Below are 13,832 nucleotides of genomic sequence, written 5' to 3' on the forward strand. Positions count from 1 at the left end.
CAGCTCCCTCCCCCCCCCCCCCCCCCCCCCACGAATCCCACTTGGTCTAGTAACATTAAAAAACTTAACTACTTAGCTGGAATTTTACTACATTTAACTAGTCATTTACTACTTTTCCCCTTTATCCTTTGTTTGGTTTAAAACAGTGCTTCATTTTAAATTTTTTTTAAGGCTGGAGCACTGTAGCATTGAATATATATTTTAATAATTTTGACCTTTGTGTATAACGCATTAACATTGTGATTCCTAGTTGGGCCGCTTCATGCTTGTCCTGTGCTTCAGAGATGAAGCACAGTAGCACAGATTACCGAGCTGCTATCACACAGTATCTGCAACCTGGTGCAATCCTTAACTCCAGGCCTATATGTATGAACTTTGCACATTCTCCCTGTGACGTATGGGTTTCTCCCACATCCCAAAAATGTGTGGTTTGGTAGATTAAATGGCCACTGTAACTTGTCCTTAGTGAGTATTGAAATAGAATCTTAGGGAGGAGTTGACGAGAATATGGGGAGAATTTAATGCATTTGGACAGGATCAAGTTGGTGCATTAAGTTGGTGTTTGATGGTCTTTGCAGGTTGAGTGGGCTGAAGGATGATGCTGTATCTCTGCATGTCTTTAACTCAAAGGGTCAATTAATTCTCAAGCACTTTATGTGCCTTTTCTGTGCTATGCAACAGAATTCAATCTACTTGCAAATGGGTCCTTTATTTTCAGGTTGGAATATTTGTATTGTTTGCTCATATTTAATACAGAAAAATGTGAGGTGTTGCATTTTGTGAAGTCTGACTTTGGCAGGACTTACACAGTGAATGGTACAGCTCTGGGGAGTGTAGTGGATCAGAGGGATCTAGGAGTGCAGGTGCATGGTTCCATGAAGGTCGAGTCACAGGTAGATGTTGGTTAAAAAAAGGCTTCTGGCACATTGGCCTTCATCAGTCAGAGTATTCAGTATAGAAGTTGGGAGGTCATGTAGCAGTTGTATAAGGCATTGGTGAGACCGCGTTTAGAGTATTGTGTTCGATTCTGGGCACCATGTTATAGGAAAGATGTTGCCAAGCTGGAAAGGGTACAGAGAAGATTTACAAGGATGTTGCCAGGACTAGAGGATCTGAGCTATAGGGAGGGAGAGGTTGAGTAGGCTGGGACTCCATCCTGTGGAGCCCAGGAAGATGAGGGGTGATCTTATAGAGGTATATAAAATCATGAGAGGAATTGATCGGGTAGATGCACGGAATCTCTTGAATCGAAGACCAGAGGACATCGGTTTATGATGAAGGGGAAAAAATTTAATAGGAACCTGAGGGGCAACTTTTTTACACAAAGGGTGGTAGGTGTATGAAACAAGCTGCCAGAGGAGGTAGTTGAGGCTGGGACTGTCCCAATGTTTAAGAAACAGTTACACAGGTACAGGTTTGGAGGGATGTGGACCAAGCGCAGGCAGGTGGGACTAACGTAGCGAGGACATGTTGGCTGGTGTAGACAAGTAGGGCCAAAGAGCCTGTTTCCAAACTGTATCACTCTGTGACTCTATATGTTTATATGTCATAGGAGTAAAATTAAGCCATTTGGCCCATTGAGTCTACTCCACCATTCGATCATGGCTCTCAACCCCATTCTCCTTCCTTCTTCACATAACCTTTGACACCCCTACGAATCATGAACCTTTCAATTTCCATTTAAAAAATACCCATTGACAGCCTCCACAGCTGCCTGTGGCAATGAATTCCACAGATTCATCACCTTCTGGCGAAAGAAATTCCTCCTCATCTCCTTTCTAAAGGTGTGTTCTTTTATTCCAAGGCTGTGCCCTCTGGTCCTAGATTCTTCCACTAGTAGAAACATCCTCTCCACATCGACTCTATCCATTATTATAGGCCATTCATTATTCTGTAAGTTTCAATGAGTACCCTCTCATCCTTCTAAACTCCAGCATATACAGACCCAGTGCCGTCAAATGCTCATGATATGTTAACCTAATCATCCCCAGGATTATTCTCGGAGCAAACACACATATAATACTCATAAGCACATATGTGGTGATACATCTATTTTCAAAGTCGTGCCATTAGATTGCTTATTGGTCGGTTTATTGGTCTAAGATAGCCAACCATTTTGTAGATTGTATATTAAGAACTGTTTTGAGATAGGTATTTCCCCAAGGTCCACTCCCTCTCTTCATTCCATCTCTATTGTTGCACCCAACAGCTCCACAACAGATGCCCAGCACCTTGGCTGCGACCTCTTTTCGGAATGCAATGCTATCTCCATCAGAGGCCCTTTCACAGACAAGTTACACTCTGTAAGGAATATTGCTGGCTTCTGGCGATCCTGGAATAAAAATGCTCACCGACTCTCTGTCTTATTTACAGCGACTCTCCCTGTGATACTGTTCCACAGATATTGATTCTCCTTGTAGCATAGATCTCAAAGACACTGAGTTACCCACATTGACTCTCACTCAATGACAAACATGCAGATGCTGACTCACTGGGATATATGTCCCACAGACTAATGATTGACATTTGCCAATGTTAGAATCTATTTACAAGCCTGCTCAGTTATTTTATTTACTATTTTTTTAATCTAGCTCATGCAATCTGATTAGTTAATAAATCTAGAGAACCTACACATATTGGAAGATGACATGACTAGCTACAGGAAAGATGTCATTAAGCTGAAAAGGTGCAGAAAAGCTTCACAAGGATTGTTAACAGTTCTGAAGGGATTGAGTTATAAGGAGTGACTGGATCGGCTACTATCGCTGGAGTGTAAGGTGCTAGAGTTTTTTCAATCATGATGTTCATAAATAATGTAAATTGTCACAATCTGTTTTCTTGGGTTATTTACTTAGACTTAGTTCCTCCCACACTGTTGAGTACATTGGGCAGCAAGCTTTCGCCATTCTGTTCGGTTATGTGCGACGTCTTCCACCCTCGATAGGCTTGCGTCCCGGCCTTCCAAATCCTTCTGGATGTGAGTTTTGGTCGGCCTCTTCTCCTTCTTCCATCAGGTTGCCATGTCATTGCTATCTTAGGTGCACATTCTTGTGATATTCTGAGTACAAGTCCTGCAAATTTCATGCTGTGTCCCTCTGTCCTGGCTGAGAGGCTTTGTTGCAGTTCCACAGTATATCTCCTTGTTTGTGATGTGGTCTCTGCAGCTAGTCTTCAGGATTTTTTTCAAGCAGCGTTGTTGGAATGCATACAATTTATTTTTCATCTTCACATTGATTTTACGTGTCTCACTGGCATAGAGGGGTTTAGGGAGGACTACGGACTGGAAGAGCTTGACTTTTAGTGTCTAGGATATCCTGCCACTAGACCACATACCTGTCTTATCCATGTACCTGTCTAATAGTTTCTTAAACGTTGCTATAGTCTGTGCATCAATTACTACTGGTTTCATTTGATATGTTATAGCCATTCCCTGTCACGTTGAATATTACATTTTAACAGAAGATAGCCTTGATGGATGAATGGCATTCCTGCATGAAGTTTGATTAGATATTGGTCAGGTTTTTTGTTCATTACATTCAGTAATCTCACCAAATGTTATCTAATCACCCAAATGCATTATAGGAAAACATTTTAAAAGGATAACTGAGTTACGTGGAAAGCAACATTTTTCTCCCTTCCAATGATAGATAGATAGATAGATAGATAGATAGATAGATAGATAGATAGATAGATAGATAGATAGATAGATAGATAGATAGATAGATAGATAGATAGAATTATTTGCCACGCAACCAGGGTCGGTGGTATTTTGGTTATCAGCAGCGGTACAATAATAAAGAACACACAACCACAATAAAAATGTAACACAAACATCCACCACAGCATTCATCACTGTGGTGGAAGGCACAAAACTTGGCCAGTCCTTCTCCATTTCCCCCCGTGGTCGGGACCTCCACCCTCCGCAGCCATTGCTATGGGCGTCCAGATGGTAAGGGACAAAGTCAAAGTCAAGGTAAGTCCAGGATCGGCTCTTCCCCACCAGCGGTAGAAGATTTAAAGTTCCCGCCGCGCCACAGCCAGAAGCACCGCAGACCGCAGGGCCGGCGGTCGAAGCTCCCCTCCAGGGGTGATGTTAAGTCCATGCCGGGCCCGCGGTAGAAGTTGGCCGCAGGCCGGCAATCGGAGCTTCTTCTTCCCCCGGGTCCCCCACGAGGGATCCCGGGCTGTAGACGCCGCGCCAGCTGGAGCTGTGCAGACCGCGGCTTCAGGCTGCCGGCTGCCCCGGGACAGCGAAACGGAGCGCTCCCCTCCGGCGAGCCCCAGCGAGGGCTCACCCGCTCCACGCCGAGAGTCCACGCTGCGCCCGCCGCTGAAGCCCCGGGCACATCTCCGGGAAAGGCCGCCCGATCCTTGTTGTTAGGCCACTGGGGAGGCGACCTGGAAAAAGTCGCCTCTCCGTGGAGGAGGCGACCAAAGCGGTTTCCCCCTTACCCCCCCTCACCAACCCCCACACAAGACACACCGAGAAACATTAAAAACACACATTGGGACACAATAAAAAAAATTTAAAAAGTTGAAAAAACTAACGCGCTGCTGACAGGGCTGCTGCCACTGCAGCGCCCCCACATCCTATATACACACATATATACATTTATATACATACATATATATATACACACACACACACAAATATATATATATTTCAGCACACAAATGGTTACAATCCATTTACACAGTGTTTATCAATTCAGTTTTATTCTGAATGATTAACTGTGATAATCTTCATCCATGTGAATTGATAAAAACTGAACTCAACTACTATTTGCTAAATTACCAGAGAATCCACATTCATCTGCAAGCATCTTTGCCAATATCAATGTTTGTGTTCAGTCAACATTTATGATTATTTGTTCTGATGTGTTAATAAGCATTGCAGTTGTTGGCTGCCTTTGTATTAGGGCATCTGCAGGAATGTTCACAAGCCAGTTGACCTGGATCAAAGGATGGGGCCTGGGTTGGTGAACTCATTGATTGACCAGCTTCTGAGACATTTTTAGAAAAGGGCAGTCATTGATTGATAGCTGTTTATAATGGAGAACCTGTGGTTAGAGATTTCCTCTTATAGATTTATTCTGGCATCTCATGGCCAGTCTTCAGTAGTGAGCTGGCGTGTGAAGCATATGATTTTAGGGTCTTAAGTCTGCGCCAGTTTATTGTCAGGTAACAGACAAACAGTTCACAACAATAGACATTTCTGTTTGAACCCCTGTTAAGGACAAAGAGCCTTTAAAATACGTGATGTGAGGATTCCAGAAAAATTAATACTGAATCAGAGACCGAAACTCATTGAGGTTAATATAAGGTAAAGAAAGAGCTTAAAAATGGAAAACTGGCACTGAATACAGAGATCTTCAGAACCAGATGAATTCCAAGGCAGACTTTAAAAGTAACATGAGGAGATTTAAGATGTTTTAAGAGTACTTCTGCCAACTATTGATTCAAGAATTACCCATTTAGATGCATAATTGTAAGTATAACTCAATTCTTTTAGAAAGTTATGAGACAGAAACTAAGATATTATAGGTCTATTCCTCCAACATCTGTTGTGGGTAATTTATTGAAATATATAATTAAGCACATTGTAATAGAACGCTCAGTAAAATGTACGAATCATTAAAGGAAGCCGACATGGGTTTTAAAGGATAGGTCATGCCTCATATATTTAATGTAAATTTCGACAAAGTAACTGATGTTGTCGACAGGTGGAGTGTTTATCGATGCAGATATGAATCCACATGGGAACTATTAGCTAAAATTGAAGCTCATGAAATTGGGACCAAGTTATTGACTTGTTTACAAAATTGATTTTTTGGTCAGGCAGCTGATGATGAGAGTCAGCATAATTGATACCTAATAGAAAGTACATAACTACTAGTTTCATTTGGGCATCTGTATTGCTTTACCCTTTCATTACAACACAATATAGGGAACTATATATTCAATTGTGCTGATGTCACCAAGATTGGTAAATATATAGCGTCATAAAGAAATAATGATTAGCAACATAAATGGATCTAAAAACACAAGTATGGAAATGTTGGCCTAAAAAAGGATGGATTTGAATGTGGCTACAATGTAAAAGGCATGTCCAGTAGAAATTGAAAGAGATTTAATGATCCTGTTATACGGATCACTAAAATGCGGTAGGCAAAACATTAAATGATTAATGGAGGGTGATCCATCATTAAATATTAAACCTGCGTGCCTAGACAAGATTGTGTGAAAATCATGTTAAGCTGTGCCCTACTGCCATGTCAGGCATCTCTAAGAAACATTGAAATTGAGACAGTCTAAGAGACCATTGTCGAGCATGGAACCTTTGCTCACCACATCCATTTTTGCCCATCTAAACAAATCCCATTTGCCTACAACAGAATAATATCCTTTAATGCCTTACGTATTCAAGTGTCTGTTTAAACACCTTTTAAACAAAGTAATTGTATCTGATTCCACCACTTCCTCTGTTTTGCAGATTTCAACCAGTCTCTGTGTAAAAACCTTACCACTCGGATCCCCTTTAAAGTTAATAAGTTTGAGGAGCAGAATTAGGCCATTCAGCCCATCAAGTGTAATCTGCCATTCAATCATGGCTGATCTATCTTTCCCTCTCAACCCCATTCTCCTGTCTTTGCCCCATAACCCCTGACACACTTATTAATCAAGAATATGTTAATAAAGTTAGAATAATCTAATAAAGTTACTTGCTCTTACCCAGAACCCATACTCTTTTGTTTTGGAGATGAAGGAGTTGTGATACCTTGCCATTTCAAGATTGCCTGCTCCCATTGGCCATCTAGATGGGAGAAGTGGAAACATTTGAGTTCTGATGTGTTGCTCCAGTTACTTTTGTTGATGGTACCCACAGCATCCATGGTACAGGTGTGGTGGAAGAAGTGAATACGTAGGGTAATATCAAGTAGGTTAGTTTCTTCTTGCAGCTGTGTTATTTTACTGCTGCTGAAAAATACAAAAGTTCCCATAAAAATGTTCAGACTAAAATAAAGATTTCCCTCAGTATCCTGGATGGTGAAGACACAAGAGACTATAGATGGTGGATTCTTAAGCAAAACACTTAAGTGCAAGAGGAACTCTGCATGTCAGGCAGCATCGGGGGAAGGAATGAACAGGCCTCCCCAGAACTCTCTCTCAAGAAGGTTGCCAACTCAAAACATCCTCCATCCTTAATATTGAACGCATGCTATGGCAATAGTTGTAGTGGAACAGTCGAGTAATATGCTAGAGTAATTCACTGGGTCAGCCAGCATCTCCAGAAGAAGTGGATAGGTGACATTTTGAATTGGAATCCTTCCTCAGACTTAAATTTGAGCAAATTAGTGGCCACTCACTTCCTCCTTCTTTACCAGCATTATTTTTAATTTGTATTCAGCATCAATTTCATTCATGTCGATTCTGCTTTACTCAATGATATGCAAAAATATTTACAATTGTAAAAGAATAATAAAAAATGGAATGAGACCCAAAATATCTGGCATGCTCTCTTACCCAAGCTGCCATCAGGATATTTTCCCATGATGATTATTGATTGAGAGAGCTTAATGAGTGCACTCCCACTCATTATTCTTGTTGCTAGGCACATTGTGTTTGTCCAGCTAAGTGACACAAACTGACAGTGATTCACTTGCCATGTTGGTTCATTGCCAAACCAATGAGTGCCTGCCAGTTTAAGGCATTTTCCTATTTTCAGCTGCATGGGATCTAACTCTGCTGATTGCATGGGAAATTATCCCTGAATTACCAGCGCTGACACTGCCGGCAGTCATGGAAGAATCATTGCTACAGGCAGGAGGGAAATTACAGGACTCGTTGCTGTAAATTTTTGCATTTAGAAATCAAGTGCTACATTTATCCAATCAATGCGAGCAGATGTACTTGTACTATGTAAATCATTCAGTGGCAGATTGTATTATCACCCTATATACGAACACAGATATTTTAATGAAAAAGGAACAAACTTAGCCTTAACTCTTCCTGCATGTTTTGAGTTTAACCGCAAAGATTTACTGAACCAATTTGTTGCTTCGCTCCCAAACAAATCCTATTTTCTGAATTTTCTTCCCTATCTTTTTTTATTCACATTTTTTATTATTATCATGCTCAGTACGTAGCACCCACCCCTCTGATACTATACTTGCTGAGCCTCATTCTGTTCCATGTAGATGTTTGTACCACACTTGATCATTGAAATGCCAGATATTCCCAGGGTCTGTTGATGGGGTCGGTCAATAGACAGTAGACAATAGGTGCAGGAGTAGGCCATTCGGCCCTTCGAGCCAGCCCCCTTCGAGCCAGCATCAATCTGGTTAACATTGCTCGTGTACATTTCTTTCCCCCAAAATGTCTGCCAATTAAAGAAATAATTATAGAAATTCAGATTATGGCCTTAATTTCCAAATATTGCACATTCTAACTTTCTCAGACAGTGTACTCCCCACCCTAAAAGGACCATGGCTTAGAAATGCCGTCAAGATTTCCCACGTGAAACGCTGATGAAATGGAATTGACTTTGTGCATCCTCAATGGCGTTTTGTGTGACTTATGTGCAGTAATATATGATGATGATGCAGCTTTTGCAACACAGACAATCAGATTAACTCATTTGGGAGTTCTGCAGATCATTGCAGAGTGAACAGTGTCTGTTGAAGAGTTATTGAAAGATGTCCAATTGAACAATATGACCCAAACCTCACCAAATGACATATTTAATCAAAGTTTTATAAAAACTCTCAAATTGTTCAAAAAATCTCATGGGACCCTTCATATCCACTCAGGTTGCCTACGTGGTGTGGTTTAACTGCCATCCCTAGCCCCCTTTCCTGCCCCTCCCTTTCAACTTGTATCCCTCCCTCTGGCTTTACATTTCACTCCTCTTACCTCCTTATCTAACACCTTTTTTGTCCCAATTTCATTTCGAGCCTTATTCTATCAATTTGCCAATCAAACCCCCTTCAACTGAATCTCCCCATTACATAAGATAGACACAAAATGCCATAGTAACTCAGTGGGACAATAGACATTCAGCCCAGAGACATTAGGTTAGACGAACTACATACCAATGTCTGACTATGGGAGTGTGTAGGGGGTCACCTGAAATGAACGGAATTGGGAGTCTGCCGGGTACTACCCACTGTGTGTGGATCTGCGGGACCCCCCCCCAAGGGGCCAAAAAATGGGTGCTAAATAGATGAGTGATGTACCACTTAAATCCACTACCATGGTGTGCTCACTGCCACACCTATATCAACATTACAAACGGTAGACATTTTTCCTGCCAAAAGGCCTGCCAAACCCCCCACAAAGGGCCTAAAAAAATGGGCTAGCATATAAATGAGCAAGGTACCACTCAAAAATAATGTCAAATGAACATGTTGAGTTCATAGAGTACAAAATGGATTACGCCAGACAAATAGTCCACTGCCCTACAGGTACCAGACACTCCAAAAATGGACACCCTAGACCCTGCTGTGACCCCCTACACACTCCCATAGTCAGACATTGGTACGTAGTTCATCTAACCTCTGGGCTGAAGGTCTACAAGCAGCATCTCTGGAGATAAGGAATGGTGACGTTTCAGGTCGAGTCCTTTCTTCAGTCTTGGCCCAAAACATCACCCATTACTTGTCAGACTGTCCCACTGAGTTACTCCAGCATTTTGCTTCTATCTTTGGTGTAAACAAGCACCTGCAGTTCCTTCCTACACATCTCTACCCACTTGATAGGCTTTGTCCCACCCCCACCTAGTTTCCAGCATTCTGTCCCTTGCTACAATTAATCTGAGGAATCCCGACCCAAAAATTCCTCCAGAGATGCTGCTTGGCATGCTAAGTTACTCCAGCACTTTGTGTTTTCCATTGTAAACCAGTATCTGCAGTTCCTTGTGAGTCTTAGTTTAACTTCTTCTTTGAAAGCTGGTTGAAGCATTGAACTGGTTGCAACATAACCATATCTAAAATAATTGACAAGTTCAGTAAAGCTAGCACCAAACAGAAATCCTCCCTCTCCATTGCCATTACTTCATCAAATATCTGATAAGAAACTGTACTTCAATCGCTCTGCTCATTACAAGGTAGAAAATTCTGATGAAGGGTCTCATCCCAAAATGTCACATATTCATGTTGTCCAGAGGTGCTGCCTGACCTGCAATTTTCTCCAGCATTTTGTGTCCGTTTGTGTATTAACCAGCTTATGTAGTTCTTTTTTTTTTCATCATTCTTAACCATCACTTTACTAGTGACAGTAATTATGTTGTTATAATGGAATAACATAACGGCAGTGCTGGCTCGAAGGGCCGAATGGCCTCCTCCTGCACCTATTCTCTATGTTTCTAACATACCTGAAAGGATGGCAGAGGTTGATTCATAGTGGCTTCCAAAATGGAATTGGTGAAATAGTTGAAAGAGTAAAGGTTACTGGGCTATGGGCTAATGAGCATGAGCTTGTGATTCATTAAACTGGTTCTTTCAACAAGATGTGAACTGAATTGCTGGAACTTCCTCCATTTGCGTATAGGATAGAAGTCTTAACGTGCTGTCCCACTGCGGCGACCTAATCTGCGAGTTTAGAAGAGTTTGCCCTTGAATCAAACTGTCAGCATCAAAGATCCTATAGCGGAGCAAGATAGATCACTCCTGCTAAATGCAATGGGCTGACGTGTGGAACGGAACGGAATGTAGGCCTTTTTTTTCATCTATTTCCGTAACCCGACCCGCAGTGTAATCAGCGTTGTGGGGGAACAGTTTGTGTTAATAAATTAAAATTCTGAAAATGAGGAGAAGATTTTTACCAAATAACTTTTATTTGTACGAGGATGTTTCCATAACCAGTTTCCGTCTCCGCACTAGTTATCTTTGCTCCACTATGGGATCTTTGGTGCGGAGACGGAAGCCGGTTACAGAAATGGGGCCTAAAATTACCCATGAATCTGCCCATGACCGTACTACGTCTTTTTTGTCAAGTGATCTATCTTGCTTGCTATAGGATCTTTGGGCAGCATGGTCGACATGTGGTCCTAGGAGGTCATGTGAGGTCACTGGAAATCTCCTTCATGCTCGAGGGAAGTTTTCGCATACTCGCGGCCTCAACTAGGTCGCGAAAATCTTTCAGCATTTTGAAAAAAAATTTGCAAGTAAAAATTGGTCGTCATGGTTCTTTTTAACTCGTAGTGGAGTGAGGTCGCTATTTTGTTACAGGCAGTCGAGGGCAGCCTAGGCAATCTCCTTCACTGACTGGGCATTTCAATTGGCTCATTGGAGTTTTCAAGACCAAGGAAAACTGACCAGTAGGTTAAATGCTCGCTAAACTTTATTAAACATTCTTTAAACTTCTTAAAAGTGTCTCACCTCCTGCCTCCCCCTCCCTCCACCTCTCTCCCCCTCTCTCCCCCCCTCTCTCCCTCGCCCCCTCCTTCCCTCTCTCCCCCTCTCTCTCCTTCTCTCCCCCCCCCCCCCCCTCCTCGCTCTCTAAAGAACTTACCGTACACTGTGCAGCCGTCCTTTACCTTCCTCTTCATCGCGGGTGCGAATTTCAGACAGTGCTCCCCCACTTTCCCTGGCCCCCATGTATGTGTGTGTGTGTGTGTGTGGTCGGTCGATCCAGCTCGAGGTTTTTTAGGCGAGTGCCCTCGAGCTTGAAGGTCAAAGACACTCTTCTGAACTCGCGGATTAGGTCGTTGCAGTGTGACAGTCCCTTTAGGTTGTGAATGCACAGAGTCTTTTACCCAGAGTATGGGAATGAAGAACCAGGGAACATAAATTTAAGGTGAGAGGGGAGAGATTTCACACACAGGCTGGTAGGTATATGGAATGAGCTGTGAGGGAAGGTAGTTGAGGGATGTACTATAACAAAATTTAAAAGACATTTGGACAGGTTCATACATAGGAAAGCTTTAGAGGGATATGGACCAAATGCGGGCAGATGGGACGAGCATTGATTACGCAGGTTGATCAGCATGGGCATGTTTGGCTGAAGGGCTTATTTCTGTGCTGTATGACTCGATGATTATGTGTGTGTTGCAGTGCACATGGGAAATCTGGCCCATTACAATGTGCAAGAGCTCAGGCATTGGGCACTTAGTGCATGGTACCATGGATGATTTTTTTCCCCCGATTAAGACCAATTCTTGCCTCTCGCCTCTGTGCCACCACAACTTGTCTTGGAAAATAGCTCTTCCACAACATTATCATCAATGACTATACCAAGTAACTGTTCTTAACCTTCGAGCCTCAACAGTCAGTAACCTTGAGTGTTGAGCTAACAAAAAACAAATGTAGACATTGCCAATCCACAATTTCCATTGGGTAGCCATTATGGGTAGCCATTATGATTGGAAACCTGTACAGGTTTCCTCTTTTTCCCAGATTGACCCACCTACCATAGCCTATCTTAATTTGGGTAACAAAATGAGGAACAGACACAGTCTGTTTTGGGCCCCCAAAATGCAATAGGGGTATTTAAGATGCTTTTAGATAGACACGTGGATATGCAGGAAATGGAGCATGTGCAGGCAGAAGAAATTAGTTTAATTTGGCATTATATTCGGCATAGACATTGTGGGCCGAAGGACCTATTACTGTGCTGTACTATTATCTATATTTTACTAAAACTCATCTTGACCACTTCCTGTCTGTGTTTGAATTAAATTTGCGTAAAAACGATCCCCCATAGCGCTACGATTTTTCACCCCTTACATTCTCCTCTGCTGCAAGTCAAATAGGTTTTGTTCCAATTGGTGAAATAGTACAAAAGTTATTAAGGTTTTGAAGATTCCCCCTCCCCCACACCCCCCCCCCCCCCCTCCCCTATAGCCCCCAGACCCCCCCTCTTTTCACCATTGATCTATGCAAGGGCAAAATGTATTTATTGCAGCTAATTTTTTTTGAGTTGGCAGAGGAAACAGAAAATTAAGACTTATTCTTGCCTCACCTCTGTGCCATCACAACTCTTTTCTTGGAAGATAGCTCTTCAACAACATGTCATCAATAGCTGTACCAAGTAACTGTTCTTAACCTTTGAGCCTCAACAGTGAGTAAGCTTGGGTGTTGAGCTCACAAAAGACAAATGTCTTTTGATTTTTTTCTCTGCATAGAATATAGGACATTACAGCACAGGAACAAGCCCACAATGCCTGTGCCGAACATGATGCCCAGTTAAACTAATTTCCTCTTCTTCCATATAATAAGAGTTTAGCATCAATATTCCTGTCCATCTTGCATTAGATTATGGAAGGTGTAGGTTGATTGCTTGAAGCCTAGTGACTACTTCATGCCACAGGCGAGTCCTGTTTATATATCTCTGACTCATGCTTCCATACAATTAGATCTGCCAATTAAGACTACCTTATTGAACTGAAGATATTTGGAATGCTCATTGAAGTGTACGGCACTTTTGTCCCGAGAAACCAAATCATGGTGGAAATTAAATCTGTAATAACCACTGGCAGTAAACTTACTTTTTTGATAAATCGTACAATGTATATTTATGTGAAAGTTTTGGCTTGGCAATGGTAACAGTACCTGTAGCTTTAGGTTCTACCTATATGTTATATTTGTGACAAGATATCCATTGTAATTCTCCTTCTTACAGATTGCCAAGAACCCCTTTACAGGGATTAGTGATGAGGACGAGTTCCTTGGAAGGAGCCCCGGTAAATGGCAGGCCACGGTTGAAGCTTCAGATCCCGCACAGGCCCAGGGCCAGGCTTTCCTTTCAGAGGTCACGGAGGATGAAGTGGAATCGATAAAACAAAGAGAAGAGGCATTATTACAGATTGAGGTGAGTGCAGATGGGACTATGAG

At 42.2% G+C, this 13,832-nt stretch overlaps 1 protein-coding gene across 2 annotated transcripts in view; it reads left to right on the forward strand.

Moving 5' to 3' along the window:
* Positions 1–13,832, forward strand: part of tsnare1 (T-SNARE Domain Containing 1) — a 776,868-nt gene that overhangs the window by 600,960 nt on the left and 162,076 nt on the right. For both annotated transcript variants that reach the window (XM_055633878.1, XM_055633879.1), the window contains one exon: positions 13,621–13,809. In XM_055633878.1, the coding sequence (XP_055489853.1) occupies positions 13,621–13,809 (189 nt within the window). The remainder of the gene's footprint in view (positions 1–13,620; positions 13,810–13,832) is intronic.

Source organism: Leucoraja erinacea, chromosome 4 (genome assembly GCF_028641065.1).
Source record: "Leucoraja erinacea ecotype New England chromosome 4, Leri_hhj_1, whole genome shotgun sequence".
Taxonomy (NCBI): Eukaryota; Metazoa; Chordata; class Chondrichthyes; order Rajiformes; family Rajidae; genus Leucoraja; species Leucoraja erinaceus.